Here is a 15,229-nt window from a genome sequence, read left to right as displayed (position 1 = left end):
ATGCGTAACAATGCATATGCATGTATATGGCACCTTCCTGCTAATGAGCGATAAACAGTAGCGCTTGTGTGCCCCCCCCCCCCTTATTTTGTATGTGTGCATCTGTTTTCGCCCCTCCATAGTGGTGCTCCCTTTGTATCCGGAGCCTACTGTAACGAACATCAATGAGTAGGCTGTACATGACCAAAGCTGCATTTTCCACAACAGCTAACTCTGACGATACTAAGGCACTACTGTTAGGTTGGTGGCCAGAGCCACTCACCCATGGCTAACAATCCAGGAGGTGGTGGTGGTGGGGGCACACCTCGAAATTCTTCTTCCCGCCGTCGGGAGCGCATCTCGTCCTCTTGCCGCTGCTGCTGGAAGAGTGCCTCTTCACGGCGACGCCTCTCTTCTTCACGCCTGCGTTCTTCCTCCCGCCTGCAAACACACATGCACAATTTTTGCAACATTGAGCATGCATTCTGCAGTCACAATTACGAGTATACAGTCAAATCCGGTTAAATCAAGTTATACCTCACATAGCATAACTTCTTATGACAGTCAAACACCTTTACAACGGAGCACTTGGGATGTCCCACATCCTTCGTTATACAGGTCACTTCCAACACTGTGCCACTCCAGTGGAGCAGATAAAGCATGTTCGGCAAAAGAAAACTTTTATTCAACAATAACTTCAAAAAGTTGCAGCTTCGCCCAAAAGGCGAAGCACTGATTGCGATAGCAAAGTAGTAGATACAGTAAAACCTCAATAATTTGAAGGCCGCCGGACCACAAAAATTCTTCGAATTAAGTGCATTTTCAAACTAACTGAAATTAAGAAAAAACAAGAAAACAAGCAAGAATTTGCCTCAAAAAGAAATCACCTTTATTTTCCATGTCGGAGAAAGATTACTCGAAGTAATCACTGATGGGGAATTGCTTGGCGCGGCAGTTCGCCGCCCCAAGTGCCACGTTCTCCAGCTGGCTCACAACACATAGCATATAAAAATGACCGCCACTGCACTCAACAAAACTGCGGACAATGTTCCCAGAATCGATAACCACCGATAAAGTGGGTGCGTGAGTGCCTGACTCCAGAAACTCAAATTTGATGGATATTCCAGAATTCATAAATGCACGATCAGGGTTCCCATTGAGCTAAAGCATTTTCGTGACTGATTTCTCGGACGAAATGAGACCCCAATGTTCGATTTTCCGGACTAAATTGCTCGTTCCGGGCCATGCTACACATTTTTGGAGGCCGCCAAGTTGTATTTTTTTCACTGGCTTGGCTTACAGTTGCCCACTCTATAGCCTCCAAGATTGGGAGGCGCACGCTCTCAAAAATAGAGAGCGAGTGCCATTCTCTGGTCTCGGAGGCCGTGCCCGCTCCGAGGTCAATTCACATGGTCATGAAGGCAAGGCTGAAATGCGGTTCCAAACCAATGAGCAGCAACATCAATTATGGTCGCGCGATTGAAGCGCGATTACGTCTTGCGAAACACAAAACACTAGTTGATGAAAATTATGCATCCAGTATGTCACCAATGGAAACATTTGAAAAAGTATACGTAATCAGAACAAAAAAATGCTGTCACAGGCTGTTTTCTTCCATCTACGAATAATTATGAGTACTAAACTGTGCAGGCTTGCTTAAGTTTGCTCGTGGTGATGCATGCTGAGATATGCTGCGATTGTATTACCGTATTTAACACTGTAATGTCATCAAAACTCTCTTATGCGAAGCCATAAAAGGTAACGTCAATATTGACACGTGTACTTTATCTTTATCGGGCGATCACTTCTCAGCGCCTAACAAATGTGATCGCAGAGCGCAGGACACGCCTGCATGTAAAAGGAGTTTCTGGAATGTTATCGATGGTTTCATCCGCTGTCTTTCACCGCAACTTGTGTAATCTGATTGCATGTATGCACGACGCGAATAGTGTAGAACTTTGTGGAAGACACGCGGGTCCCAGCGGTTAGTCTGGAACATTTGATGACTGATCTATAAAAGCCGACGCGCTTGATCCGCTGATCAGATTTTCGCCGATCGCCGACTGTGTTCGCCGCTGTCGCCGTTCTTTGAGTGTAGCCTGTTTTTGAGGGCACAAGTTTGCCCAATAAAACGCTAGTATCGTCTTTCTCAGTTTGGCTGCTTTCTTCACAGTCACTACCATGTGACAATTTATATGGTATACAAATGGTCCGACAAATTGGTTGGCGACTGTATGTAGCGCCCTAACCTAGGAGTCACACGTTGCTGTGGGTTGTAAACTACTAATTATCTGGATAGAGCAGCCAGGGTTATTCAAATTATCTGGTAGAATTTGCATTGAAAGTCAAGGGACCGCTCAAGTTCTTTGAATTAAACGAAAGTTGCAATAATTGGAGTTCGTATTATTGAAGTTTTACTGCAGCTACACACGTAAGGATAGTAGTTTTATCAGCCATACAGACTTGAATAACCTTTACTTACTAGCTAAAAGCAAAGTGTCATGCACACACAAGTAAACATGAACTCATCTCGCTCGATGACTGAAAACTCACTGTCAAAACGCTGCAGTGAGGAATCGCGGTAGCAGCAGCGAGCGAACTGACATTCGTGCATTTCGCACTTCAACCCGAATGGAACATTAAAAGCATAGCATATACGAAGCTACCGGCACTACATGCCCTCTGCAAACATTAAGGATCACTTTGAAGATGAGGCCTGCACGAGTGTGCACTTTGGCCACGTTGCAGATCGCTTTCAAGATACGGCACCCACTTGGCCACACTGTAAGCAGCAGCCACCGTAGAATGACACCCTGCCTCTTTGCAAGGGTTAGCAGTGTGTGCCGGCTCACCCTCGAACACACACCATACGGCGTGCTGTGAAGATTTTATTGCCTTTGGACTTTATACAGAACCCCACGGTGACGCCAATGCCAGAAATGCACCTGAAGTGTCCATATACTTGCTATTGCAATAAAAAATACTTAGTGAAAGAACTTGAACATTTTTTGTCTGCCCGCTTCTCACGACAGAACATGTGACTGCAGCTGACTTTGACGTCGTCTACAGTAGACTTTGCGGCAATACTTGAAAATGATGCAAGGTACGGTACAACTGCAAAGTGTTGTATTCTCATATTGCCCACCCTCTCACTTTTTGTAGAAAGATTTAGTCCTCCTGCAGGTGTTCACCTCAATTTTGTGGTTTTAACTATGTTGTCGGTCGTCACTTTCTATCAAATAAGCTCACAGTCAGGGGTTGGAGGAGTTGTAGTTTACTGATATTACAGGTACTGCAGGGCCTGAACCTTCCTAGACGGTCTTCGTTTTGGTGTTGACAGGGGCTCCCTATGCGCATCACAGTTCAGTGGTGGCTATGGAAGCTTGTAGTAAAGCACCAAATGAACCATTGGAGACACCCAAGTTCCTCCTTTGTAATTGCAAATTCGTTTTACTGGTCTTTGCTCTAGCACTTTCCTGTCCACACCTATTCCCATTGATAGCCCACTGTTGATGCTTGCAACTATCAATGTTTGCAAATCTGTATTTCGTATTTTGACGCTTCCCAAGCACTCCGGGACAGCTAGCACCATTTATTGGGCAATTAAGGAACTATTTAGTCAGTCTAGGTTTTTTGTTTTCTTTTTTTCACCGCATGTGCATTTTTAAAGCATGTCCGAAGAAGGGGCGCAGTTGGTGCGATGAGTGCTCCTAGTTTCCAAGATGGTGTCGACGTCATGCTCCACTCATGCTCGGAAATGTCGCATTTCTTTAGATTCCGATGCATCTGCATGCATTTTTGGAATTCGGAAGCAGCACTGAAGCAGAAGACAACTTCAGCTTGTCAGATTTTTTAACAGTCTTGCTTTTTTTCATTTTTTTTTTTGGAGTCACTTGAAAGCTGCCGTGCAGCGAGCTATAGATATCCTATATGTTCTGAAGGTCACAGTTCTTATCTGCAGGGTGCACCTTTGGTAAACCTTCAGTTACGATCATTTGCCAGCCATGCAGTGAGCCAAAGTTCGCACAATAAGACAGCCGTAAGTCAACCTCAGCATCATGCTGAGGCTAGTCACTAGGGTTAACGTTTTCGAATATATTTCAAGTATTTTACATAGAACGACGATATTTGCTGGAATATTGAACAAGTCCTCCGCATTGAAAATGCTAGAATTTTTAGAGGTTTTTCTGTGCGAAGGAAAAATGACGTTTTCATATAACTTTTTCTTTTATTGCGATAGCAATAATACGGACACTCCAGGCGCATTTCAGCCGTCACCATGAGGTTCCGTATGAGTAAAAGCGTGCGAGGGTGAGGTGGCGAACGTGGTTGAATCTCGCATGTGCGAGCGCATGCAGTCTCCTGTGGCACACGAGGCACGGGGGGGGGGGGGGGGCGGGGGGGGTGAGGTGAGGGAGGGGGGGCGTTTTTCTCCGGCGGCAGCCATGGTGCCTCGATGTCCTCCTCACCCGCGAATCACAGACGCCATTGTAGACGGCTTTGGCGGACACTACACGGACACATTTCTGGCACTCGTGTGTCTTGTGGGGATGCACAACTCTCACGCGTCCCCTGGTACGTTCTGCTAGTAACAGCGCAAAATGTAGACAAGAGACGAGACAAGAAGACACCACAGGTGCTGCACCACATTTTGCGCTGTTACTAGCAGGATGGAAAACCAACAAGCCCAAGCTGCTATTCTAGCGAAATACATCCCTGATACGTTGCTTTCCCACATAGCTCCCGTCTCCTGTAATCCGGCTTCGCCGCATGGCCTGGGGCCCTCCGCGGTCGGTGTGGTTGAAGCACAGTATGAGATGGCGCGAGTATTGCCCTGTTAACGCCGCCTCACGGCGGGATTACTTGGGCGCGGAAAGAAGAAGGCATTTCCTCTTTGGTTCGGGATCGGTAAGCTGCACGGACGTTCCGCGAGTTCTGCCTGCACTACAACGATCTACGAGATGACCTATCAAGTTCATATAACTACCCTCACCATATATGCAGTATTCAGAATTCGACTGTCACGAAGTCGTAGTGTCAGCCCAACGAGATCATCGCGCTACCTGTGCTCAGCGTCAGCTTCTGGAGAAATTGTGTGTGTATATTGCTCGGGAATGTGCATATGCAGTGCCTGCTCCTAGCCATATTCTTGCACCAAACGCAACAAGCACCAGCCCGAAAGCCCGCGTTTGCCTTTGAACAAAGCCACAAATGATGTGTGATTACTGAAAGTGGAATAGTGAAATTCAACTTTAGAGCTAGCCTGGTTCATCCATCGCGGTGCGCGTGCTGTGTATATATATATATATATATATATATTGTAAGCATTTATGCGGACTTCATCTTCATCTGTACAAAGTCATCATCAATCATCGGCTCGTGTTCGTTTTTGCGTCGGCGCCATTTTTCCTTCTTGGAATAAAGCGTCTTCTCAACCGTGGTATTTCAAATGGTGGAGGCGCTTTAAGATCCCTTCGACCTCAATCCACTTCAAGATCTCTCCTGGAGCTACGTTCGGGACGTCGCTTACGCCAAGAGGCCGCCACGTCGGAAGACCAGACCGCAGCATCCACCATCTCGGTTCAAGTGCCAGCCACCCCCAATCCCAGCCCTGCCAACAACCGGTATCGTGACCCTGAATCTTCTCTGGCTTGCCTGGTGAGGACGTTGAAGACTGGCTCGACAACTACGATCGTGTAAGCGAATACAACAACTGGAACGAGACATTGCGGTTCAACAACGTGCCCTTTTACATCTCTCAAGTAGCCAAGACATGGTTCCTGAATCATGAGAGAGACTTCCGTGATTGGTCGTCTTTCAGGTAGCAGCTACGGCGGATTTTCGGCACGCCCACGGTTCGTTCGGAAGTTGCGAAAAAGAGGCTGTCTGAGCGCGTCCAGCATTATGGCGAATCGTATACCTCGTACATTGAGGACATCCTCGCGCTCTGCCGCCGTGTCGACAGTGCCATGCCAGAACCTGATCGCGTGCGACACCTTCTTAAGGGTATCGGATCTGCTGCCTTCAACGCACTCGCCGCTCAAAACCCCTGGACGGTGTCGGACGTCGTCTCCGTCTGTCAGCGCCTCGACGCCCTGCAGTCAATCCGCTTGCAACCGGACTTTTCCGACAACCCCCTGGCAAACAGTATTGAGCTCCGGTCTATCATTCGAGCCATAATTCGTGAGGAATTGCAAGCGCATGGCTCAACCCCTTGCAGCAGTGCTCACGTCCAACCTGCTTCTACTGACCTGCGTGGTATTATTAAGGAGGAATTGGCCTCCCTGCAGAACGCCCAGCATACCAACGCTTCTCCTTGCCCACAACCGGCTTCTTACGCCCAGATTGCTGCAATGCCAGCCGCGCCGTCTCCAATTACACCATCTGCGCCTGTTCACGATCACCTGGCACCTTTAGTCACCCGAGCTCCGAACCCGCCTTACTACTCTGCCTGGCGTTCGTCGAGGCCTATCTGCTACTACTGCGGCTTTCGAGGACATATCTCCCGGTTTTGCCGACGCCGCCAGCAAGACGAACGTCGTGGTTACGCGGCCTTTGAACGCGATGAGCCACCTCCTCGCATTTACCGCACTTATGATGATAATCCTCCCGTTCGCCGATCTCCATCTCCGGCCGACTTCTCCAACACCGCACTCAACACACGTGCCTCGAGACGCCGCTCCCCATCGCCGCTCCGACGTTCTGTTTCGCCACTTCGACCTGTCTCCCAACTCCATGTCCAGCGACCGGAAAACTAACCAGTGCAGTTTTTGGAGGGAAAACTGCATCACCGCGAAGTGCTCCAAGTCCTCCTGAACGTCCTTCGAACATGTTATTGGTGTCTGTGGAGGGTGTGCCTTTGTTAGCTCTGATTGACACGGGAGCTACTATATCTGTTATGCATGCCGACCTGTGCTCTCGTCTGCGGAAAGTGAAGACGCCTTATACTGGATCATCCCTGATTGGGGCTAATGGAGCAATCATTCGACCATCAGCCCAATGTACAGCACGCGTCTTCATTGATGGTATCTGTCATCACATTAATTTCGCGATTTTATTCCCGTGCGCTCATGAACTAATTTTAGGTTGGGACTTTCTCTCGTCAGCGTCCGCTTTAATCTCTTGCCGGCAACGTGTAGTCCATATGAGCGAGACAGTTCATTGCGGCGGGAGTACCGATGAGCCACGACTGCGTTTTCTCACTGCTGCCGATTCTGTACTGCCTCCCGGCCACGAGCAAGTCATAAGTCTCTCTTCTACGGACATCGCCAATGGCGACGTGTTCATCACTCCTTACGGTCGCTGTCTTGCCCGTGGGATTGTCTTCGCTTCCTGCATGGTGCGGTTCAAAGAAAGCTCTGCATTAATCATCGCTTTAAATGCGACCACTGAGACAATCCTCCTACCTCAAGGCTCCGCAGTGACCTGTTATGTGGATACCCAACCAGTCTCCCTGCTTCCTCTTGCCGCCTCGCCAGCTCTTCCTCAACAGGACAAATCTGCTTCATCTGCCCTTACTTCCGTGATAAGCCCTGACCTTACTGCTGCTCGACATGAAGCGTTGCTAAAATTGCTTACGAAGCACCAGGCCTCCTTCGATATGGATACTTCGTTTCTCGGACAGACTTCCGTTGCCTTCCATCGTATCGACACCGATGGCCAGACTATTGTACGCCGTCGTCCCTACCGAGTCTCTTTGGCCGAACGCCAAATCATCGAGGAGAACGTCGCCGATATGCTGAAAAGAAACGTCATACGTCCCTCCGCCAGTGCTTGGTCATCACCCGTCGTTTTGGTGCAGAAGAAGGATGGATCGGTACGATTTTGTGTTGACTACCGTGCGCTAAACAAGATCACCCGTAAGGATGTATATCCGATGCCCCGTATCGATGACGCCCTTGATTCGTTGCAAGGCGCGCAATATTTCTCCAGCCTTGATCTTCGCTCCGGATATTGGCAAATCCCAATGCACGAAGCGGACAAAGAAAAGACCGCCTTTTCTACTCCGGATGGTCTTTATGAGTTTAATGTAATGCCTTTCGGTCTATGCAATGCTCCCGCCACATTTGAAAGAATGATCGACACGGTTCTTCGCGGCCTCAAGTGGAAAACTTGTCTATGTTACCTCGAAGACATCGTCGTGTTTTCTCCTCGACTTTCACTGACCATCTGCAACGCTTAGATGAAGTGCTCATATGCCTTTCTAATGCCGGACTTCAACTAAACACGAGGAAGTGCCGTTTCGCTAGTACAACGATTAAAGTCCTGGGTCATCTCGTTAGCAAAGACGGCATCCAGCCCGATCCGGATAAAATTTCCGCGGTGCTCAACTTTCCACGTCCACTTCGTGCAAAAGAACTGCGCAGCTTCATTGGACTCGCCTCATACTTTCGACGTTTTATCCGGAACTTTGCCAGCATTGCCTCGCCCCTCCACAAGCTCCTTGCTAGTTCCAGTTCCTTCGATTGGAACGATCAGTGTGAAGCCGCGTTCCAAGAACTCAAGCGCGCACTAACATCCCCACCTGTTCTTTGTCATTTTGATGACAAGGCGCCCACATTAGTGCATACTGATGCCAGCGGTCACGGAATTGGTGCCGTACTGCTGCAGCGCGACCACGAATTTTGCGAAAAGGTTGTTGCATATGCAAGCCGCACTCTCACTTCCGCGGAAAAGAAGTACTCGATAACCGAACAAGAGTGTTTGGCTGTTGTCTGGTCCATTCAGAAATTTCGTCCATACCTCCATGGTCGACATTTCACGGTTGTGACCGACCACCATGCCCTATGTTGGTTGTCGACGATCAAAAACTTGTCCGGGCGCCTTGGCCGCTGGATACTCCGATTGCAAGCATATGATTTCAATGTCATATATAAGTCCGGACGGAAGCACCAAGATGCCGATGCTCTTTCACGATGCCCATTACCACCATCATCGGAGCACATCACATCACCTTGTCAAATTGGCCGCACGGAGGACGCTTCGTCTCTTACACCGATTTCTTCCTTGACTTCACCAAACCGCCTTTCAGTGCTTTCCACTCACCAGCGCGCCGATTCCTATTGCCATAGTATCATCCATCGCCTTAGCGGTGTTTCATCTCCGCCCAATGCCAGGCTACGGAAACAACTCAAACTGTTCAAGTTTGAAGACGACGTGCTCTACCGGTACATTTTTCACCCAGAAGGCCATCGATGGGTTCCCGTTCTACCGCGCTCTCTTCGCGCTGCAGTTCTGCAGGCCTCACACGATGACCCGACGTCAGGCCACTTGGGTTACAACAAAACACACGAGCGCATACGCAGCCGATTCTATTGGCCAGGCCTTTCCACGAGCATAGCTAGATATGTTGCCTCGTGCACGCTTTGCCAACACCGTAAGCGACCTACTACTGCTCCGGTCGGGACCCTACAACCACTTCCTTGTCCAGCACTACCCTTCTCTGTCGTCGGCATTGACCTTTTCGGGCCACTCCCACCTACTCCAGACGGCAACCGATGGATCGTCACTGCTGTTGACCATTTGACCCAGTACGCTGAAACAGCCTCAATACGCTCAGGAGCTGCCTCAGAAGTAGCAACCTTCTTCTTGCAGGCTGTCTACTTACGTCATGGGGCGCCTCACGTTCTTTTGAGCGACCGAAGCAAGACATTTCTTTCAAGCACTCTTAATCAAGTTCTGCAAGCGTGCAACACCGTGCACAAGACAACGTCTAGCTACCACCCTCAAACCAACGGCCTAACAGAGCGATTTCATCGCACGCTGTGTGACATGCTATCCATGTATATTCAACCTGATCATCGTAACTGGGATGCGATTCTCCCATTTGTAACATTTGCGTACAACACGTCTGTTCAACGGACCACCGGATACTCTCCGTTTTTCTTAGTATACAGCCGCCATCCAACCTCATCGCTCGACGTTTCTTTCTTCTCTGGCCCCGTCAACGCTTCACCATTCATTTGCAACCAGTTTGTGTCTCGTCTTGCCCAATGTCGTCGTCGCGCCCGTATGAACACTGCAGCCGGCCAAGACGATCGCAAACATCGGTACGATGCCTCTCATCGCGCCGTTTCCTACCGCCCTGGTGACGATGTGCTCCTATGGACCCCTGCGCGAACACCCGATTTATGTGAGAAGCTTGAGTCTCGATATCTTGGCCCCTACAAAGTCATCGAGCAGACCTCACCGGTGAACTATCACGTTACACCTGTTGAGGCCCCAACCGACCGACGCTGCCACAGAACAGAGATCGTGCACGTTTCTCGCCTGAAGCCCTTTCATATCCGTTCCACTGTCTAATGTGCGGCCAGGCTGGCCGCTTCCGTCCACGGGGGAAATTAGTGTAAGCATTTATGCGGACTTCATCTTCATCTGTACAAAGTCATCATCAATCATCGGCTCGTGTTCGTTTTTGCGTCGGCGCCATTTTTCCTTCTTGGAATAAAGCGTCGTCTCAACCGTGGTATTTCAATATATATATATGGGAGTCCTCTCTGAATATTTGTAAAGGTGCAAAAGTCGACAAACCAAATTGGGCAGTTACCGTCACTTTTGTAGAAACCTATACATTGTATCATGGCATTCTAAAAGACACGCTCCTCGTCCTTGCGTTGGTAGTATACTCTGAGCTTCTAACAAGAAGACCATATCAATACGCGCTATCTATAATGTAGGAACAGAGGACCACAGCAGGCGCACTTGCGGACGGGTTTTTCAACCTTTCTGCTCAGCCTCGCACGTCGCTCAAGGTTAGCCTGTGTTGTGGAAATAAATATTATTATTAAATTATTAATGTTATTAGATATTATTGTAATGGGTGCACTGAACAGTTCCGATGGTAACGTCTCTGCGTGACCGAGGAGGCAGGTGACGCAGAGCAGGAACAGCTGGTAGCTCGAACGGCCCACACTCGTGCCAAACACTGGCGATCCGGCTGGCCCACTGGTTGCACAGCAGGCATGGAAGAGACGATCTGGCTGGCCTTGTTCCTGTGCTCTGCTTCTTCATTACAATTACCCCCGGTGCAAAAGCGGAGCCATCCTGGCGACTTACGACGTGGAGACGAGCGGGTCATAGAATTGTTTCAGGCGGCGCACGTGAACAACATCCCGTCCACGGCGGCGCTTGTCGGATGTCGATGTAAGCGGCTCTATGACATAGTTGACGGGAGAGGTCCGTTCGACGATGCGGTATGGTCCATCATACTGCGAGAGAAGTTTTGTCGAAAGTCCAGGTGTGGTAGAAGGCACGGACAACAAGACAAGGGTGCCGGGAGCGAAGTTCGGATTCGTAGCGTCGCCATCACGATTGGCTTTTTGTCGTTGTTAGTCAGCGGAGGTGAACTTTCGGGCTAATGGACGGCATTCCTCGGCGTATCGGGCGACGGCTGAAACAGGAGCACATTCTGACGCGTCTGGTGTATAAGGCAAAACCGTACTGATGGTATGGGAAGGATCGCGACCGTAGAGAAGAAAGTATGGAGAAAATCCTGTGGTACTTTGTGTAGCCGTATTATATGCGTACGTGACAAATGGGAGGATGATGTCCCAGTTTGTATGCTCCGATGAAACGTACATGGCGAGCATATCACCAAGGGTGCGACTGAAACGCTCTGTAAGTCCGTTAGTTTGAGGATGGTACGCCGTGGTGGTCCGGTGAACTATGCAGCATTGAGCAAGCAGAGCTTCAACCACCTGCGACAGAAACACACGGCCTCTATCACTCAGCAGCTCCCGAGGTGGGCCATGACGAAGAATGAAACGAGGGAGCAGAAAGGATGCAACGTCACTGGCGATCGCTGCAGATAGAGCAGCGGTTTCGGCATAGCGTGTAAGGTGATCACCGGCAACAATAATCCATCGTTTTCCAGTGGGTGTTAGTGGTAGCGGCCCGTACAGGTCAATTCTCACACGGTCGAAGGCACGAGCAGGGCACGGAAGCGGCTGCAATATTCCGTGGGCTGGATGAGGCGGAGATTTGCGGCGTTGGCAATGCGGGCACGAGCGGACAAACGTTTGGACAAAAGTAAACATTCCGCGCCAGTAGTAACGTTGCCGCAGGCGCTCATACATCTTCAAAACGCCTGCGTGTGCACATTGTGGGTCAGTATGGAAAGACGCGCACATGTCGGAACGTAAAGTCTTAGGGATAACCAGGAGCCACTTGCGACCATCGGGCTGGTAGTTCCGTCGATACAAGAGTTTATCCCGGACAGCAAAATGGACAGCTTGGCGACGCAGGGAGCGGGAGATGGGAGATGCAGGCGAGCCAGAAAGGAGATCCAAAAGAGAGGCCACCCAAGGATCCTTCGCTGTTCTGATGCGAACGTGTCGATGTCGACCGAGGATACCGCCTTAAAGGGACACTAAAGGTTACCAGAAACTCAAGTTAAAGTGGTAGATCAATGTTCTAGAACGTCTAAGGCGTCAATATAATCGCGAACAGAGCTTTAGTAACCGAGAAATTGAGGTAAATGCATGACACGATTTGAGACCCCCCAGCGACATTCCGGTACTAGCCCGATGACGAAAGGACTCCTCATAATTTGTGTTACTAATACTCAACTACTCGTATTAAAAATATCATTTCATTCGATTATAAGACGGAAAAAAATGCTACTTGTCTATGTCTATTCGATTCTAAGAAAAAATAACATTTTGACGTTACCCTTCAGTAATATGGGTGTTCGAAAGGTTTCGTTTTCGCTCGACTCTGCGCGCTCGACACTGCGCCGCGCACGCTTTGGAGTTTCAGTAGTTTCGTTATCGCGTCGTGCTGTGAGGGTTCTGCTGGCTCGCGAAACTTTCATTTGGAACAAGCAGCGAGAATGCCACGTCCATGTGATGTCGTGGGAAGCCCTCGTTACTTTCCCGCTCCGGAGAGCCGGTGTCGAGGCCGCCGTCGTAGTACGCAACGACGCCGGCAGTGCGAGCCCTCAGCAGCAGGTCGCGCTCGTCGGTGCTCAAATCGCTGAAGTTGAGCCCACCATCGCGAGCCAATCTGTCGGTGTCAGGGTCCATTGCGACGAGCGTCGAAGTTAGCGTCATAGAATGAAGTACCAGCTTATGGGCGTCTTGCGCTGGAGTTTGAGGTATAGTAGCGGCGCCTGGTGGCGGTGCGGGAAACGACATCTGGATCGTGCCAGATTGGGTCGTATTGAGCCCTGGCTGTGGCGAAGCACGTTTCTAGGCCGAGTTTTGCGTCGATTCGCACATTTTTATGCCCTGTTGCGAGTGCGAAAAGGCTCGTCGCTTCTCATAGACCACGCCGACCACGCTGCGAGCTCGCCGCAGCGTATAGTTTAACGAAAACGGACTCTCCGTGTGCCGTGGGACGTAATTCGTTTCTCCTTCCGCTAGCCACCATACTCTCGCTTTCGCTCTGCTGTCGGCTCTGTCTTGGCTCTGTTTCTGGCCGCGCGTTCGCGTTTTGCGCAGAAAAGCCGTAGCGCCGTCTGCGGATGCCGTTCTACTCACCGATGGCGCAACGTCACTATGAGACCATGATGTCAGTACTCCTCGATCAGAGGGCGGGCGATTTGAACTGCGCTAGAGGTACGCGGACGCTTCAGAACGCATTTTCTCTTAAAATAAGTCTCTCCTTGGCACGAAACAAGTGTTTCGAGGTTTCTCTGATGGTATTTCAACAGTCCACGTTGACTTAATGGTAACCTTTAGTGTCCCTTTAATGGTGGAGAGGGAGGCCGCGTCGGCTGGCAGCGGAGAGCGGGACAGAGCGTCAGCGTGCTTGCGACCTGAGCGGTACATGACATGTATGTCGTATTCTTGAATGCGCAGAGCCCAGCGGGCAAGGCGTCCAGACGGGTCTTTTAAAGAGGATAACCAACAAAGGGCGTGACGGTCAGTAACCACATTGAAAGGCCTGCCGTATAAATAGGGGCAAAACTTCCCGAGTGCCCAAACGATGGCCAGGCATTCTTTTTCTGTGACGCTGTAATTGCGTTCCGCTTTGGTCAGCGCACGACTGGCGTAAGCAACGACGTACTCGGAGTAGCCAGACTTGCGCTGCGCAAGGACAGCGCCAAGGCCAATACCACTGGCATCGGTATGCACTTCAGTTGGGGCGGTGGGGTCGTAGTGTCGCAGTATAGGCGGAGATGTCAGGAGACGGCGTAAGGTCACGAACGCGGTGTTGCATGCAGGACACCAGGAGGATAGGTCGTTGGCGCCACTTAAGAGTTGTGTCAGAGGTGATATTATCGAGGCAAAATTGCTAACAAAGCGCCGGAAGTAAGAACAGAGGCCGATGAAGGCGCGGAGTTCTCTGATTGTCTTTGGTTTCGGAAATTCTGCCACGACGCGAAGTTTGGATGGGTCGGGGCAAATGCCGTCTTGTGATACGACGTGACCCAGAATCATGAGCTTACGCGCGGCGAACTGGCACTTTTTCAGGTTCAGCTGCAGGCCTGCGTTGGTCAAGGACGTCAACACTTGCCTAAGGCGAAGAAGATGCGTGCTGAAATCAGGGGCGAACACAACGATGTCGTCGAGATAGCACAAACACGTGCTCCATTTTAGGCCGCGCAAGATAGTGTCCATCATTCGTTCAAAGGTAGCAGGCGCATTGCATAGGCCAAATGGCATCACATTAAATTCGTATAAACCATCTGGCGTGACGAATGCAGTTTTAGGGCGATCAACTGCTGACATCGGGACCTGCCAGTAGCCCGAGCGTAAGTCCAACGAAGAGAAGAATTTAGCACCTTGCAAGCTGTCCAGAGCGTCGTCAATGCGCGGTAGCGGGTAGACGTCCTTGCGCGTGATCTTGTTGAGACGGCGATAATCGACGCAGAACCGAATGGAACCATCTTTTTTTGTGACGAGAACCACCGGTGATGCCCACGGGCTATTGGAAGGTCGAATGACGCCACGCTGAAGCATGTCGTCCACGTGCTCACTGATCACCTGACGCTCCTTGGCGGATACGCGGTACGGGCGCTGCCGCAATGGCGCGTTGGAGCCAGTGTCGATGTGGTGGCTGACGGTTGATGTGCGACCCAGAGTAGGCTGAGCGACATCAAAAGAAGAACGGAACTGGGCAAGCAGGTGAAGAAGCTGGGAGCGCTGCTCGGAAGTAAGGTCATCGGCAATGAAAGGTGTGAATAAGTCACCTGATGGCGGAGCAGAAGTGGAAAGTGCACATAAGTCAGTGAGCTCTGTATACGAAGCGTCCGGCACGTCGGTTATAAACATGTCATCAAGAGGCTGAACATGGCCAAGTGCTTCAC

The 15,229-nt window shown here is 50.2% G+C and overlaps 1 protein-coding gene across 8 annotated transcripts in view; it reads right to left on the bottom strand.

Moving 5' to 3' along the window:
- LOC142585996 (splicing factor, proline- and glutamine-rich-like) overlaps positions 1-15,229 on the bottom strand; it is a 120,489-nt gene that overhangs the window by 49,665 nt on the left and 55,595 nt on the right. For 5 of the 8 annotated variants that reach the window (XM_075697178.1, XM_075697179.1, XM_075697186.1 and 2 more), the window contains one exon: positions 263-420. In XM_075697178.1, coding sequence (XP_075553293.1) covers positions 263-420 — 158 coding nt within the window. The remainder of the gene's footprint in view (positions 1-262; positions 421-15,229) is intronic. The other 3 variants (XM_075697180.1, XM_075697181.1, XM_075697185.1) reach the window with 1 other exon arrangement.

Source organism: Dermacentor variabilis, chromosome 6, assembly GCF_050947875.1.
Source record: "Dermacentor variabilis isolate Ectoservices chromosome 6, ASM5094787v1, whole genome shotgun sequence".
Classification (NCBI taxonomy): Eukaryota; Metazoa; Arthropoda; class Arachnida; order Ixodida; family Ixodidae; genus Dermacentor; species Dermacentor variabilis.
The sequence above is the reverse complement of the archived record's forward strand: the minus strand, read 5'-3'. Positions and strand labels throughout refer to the sequence as shown.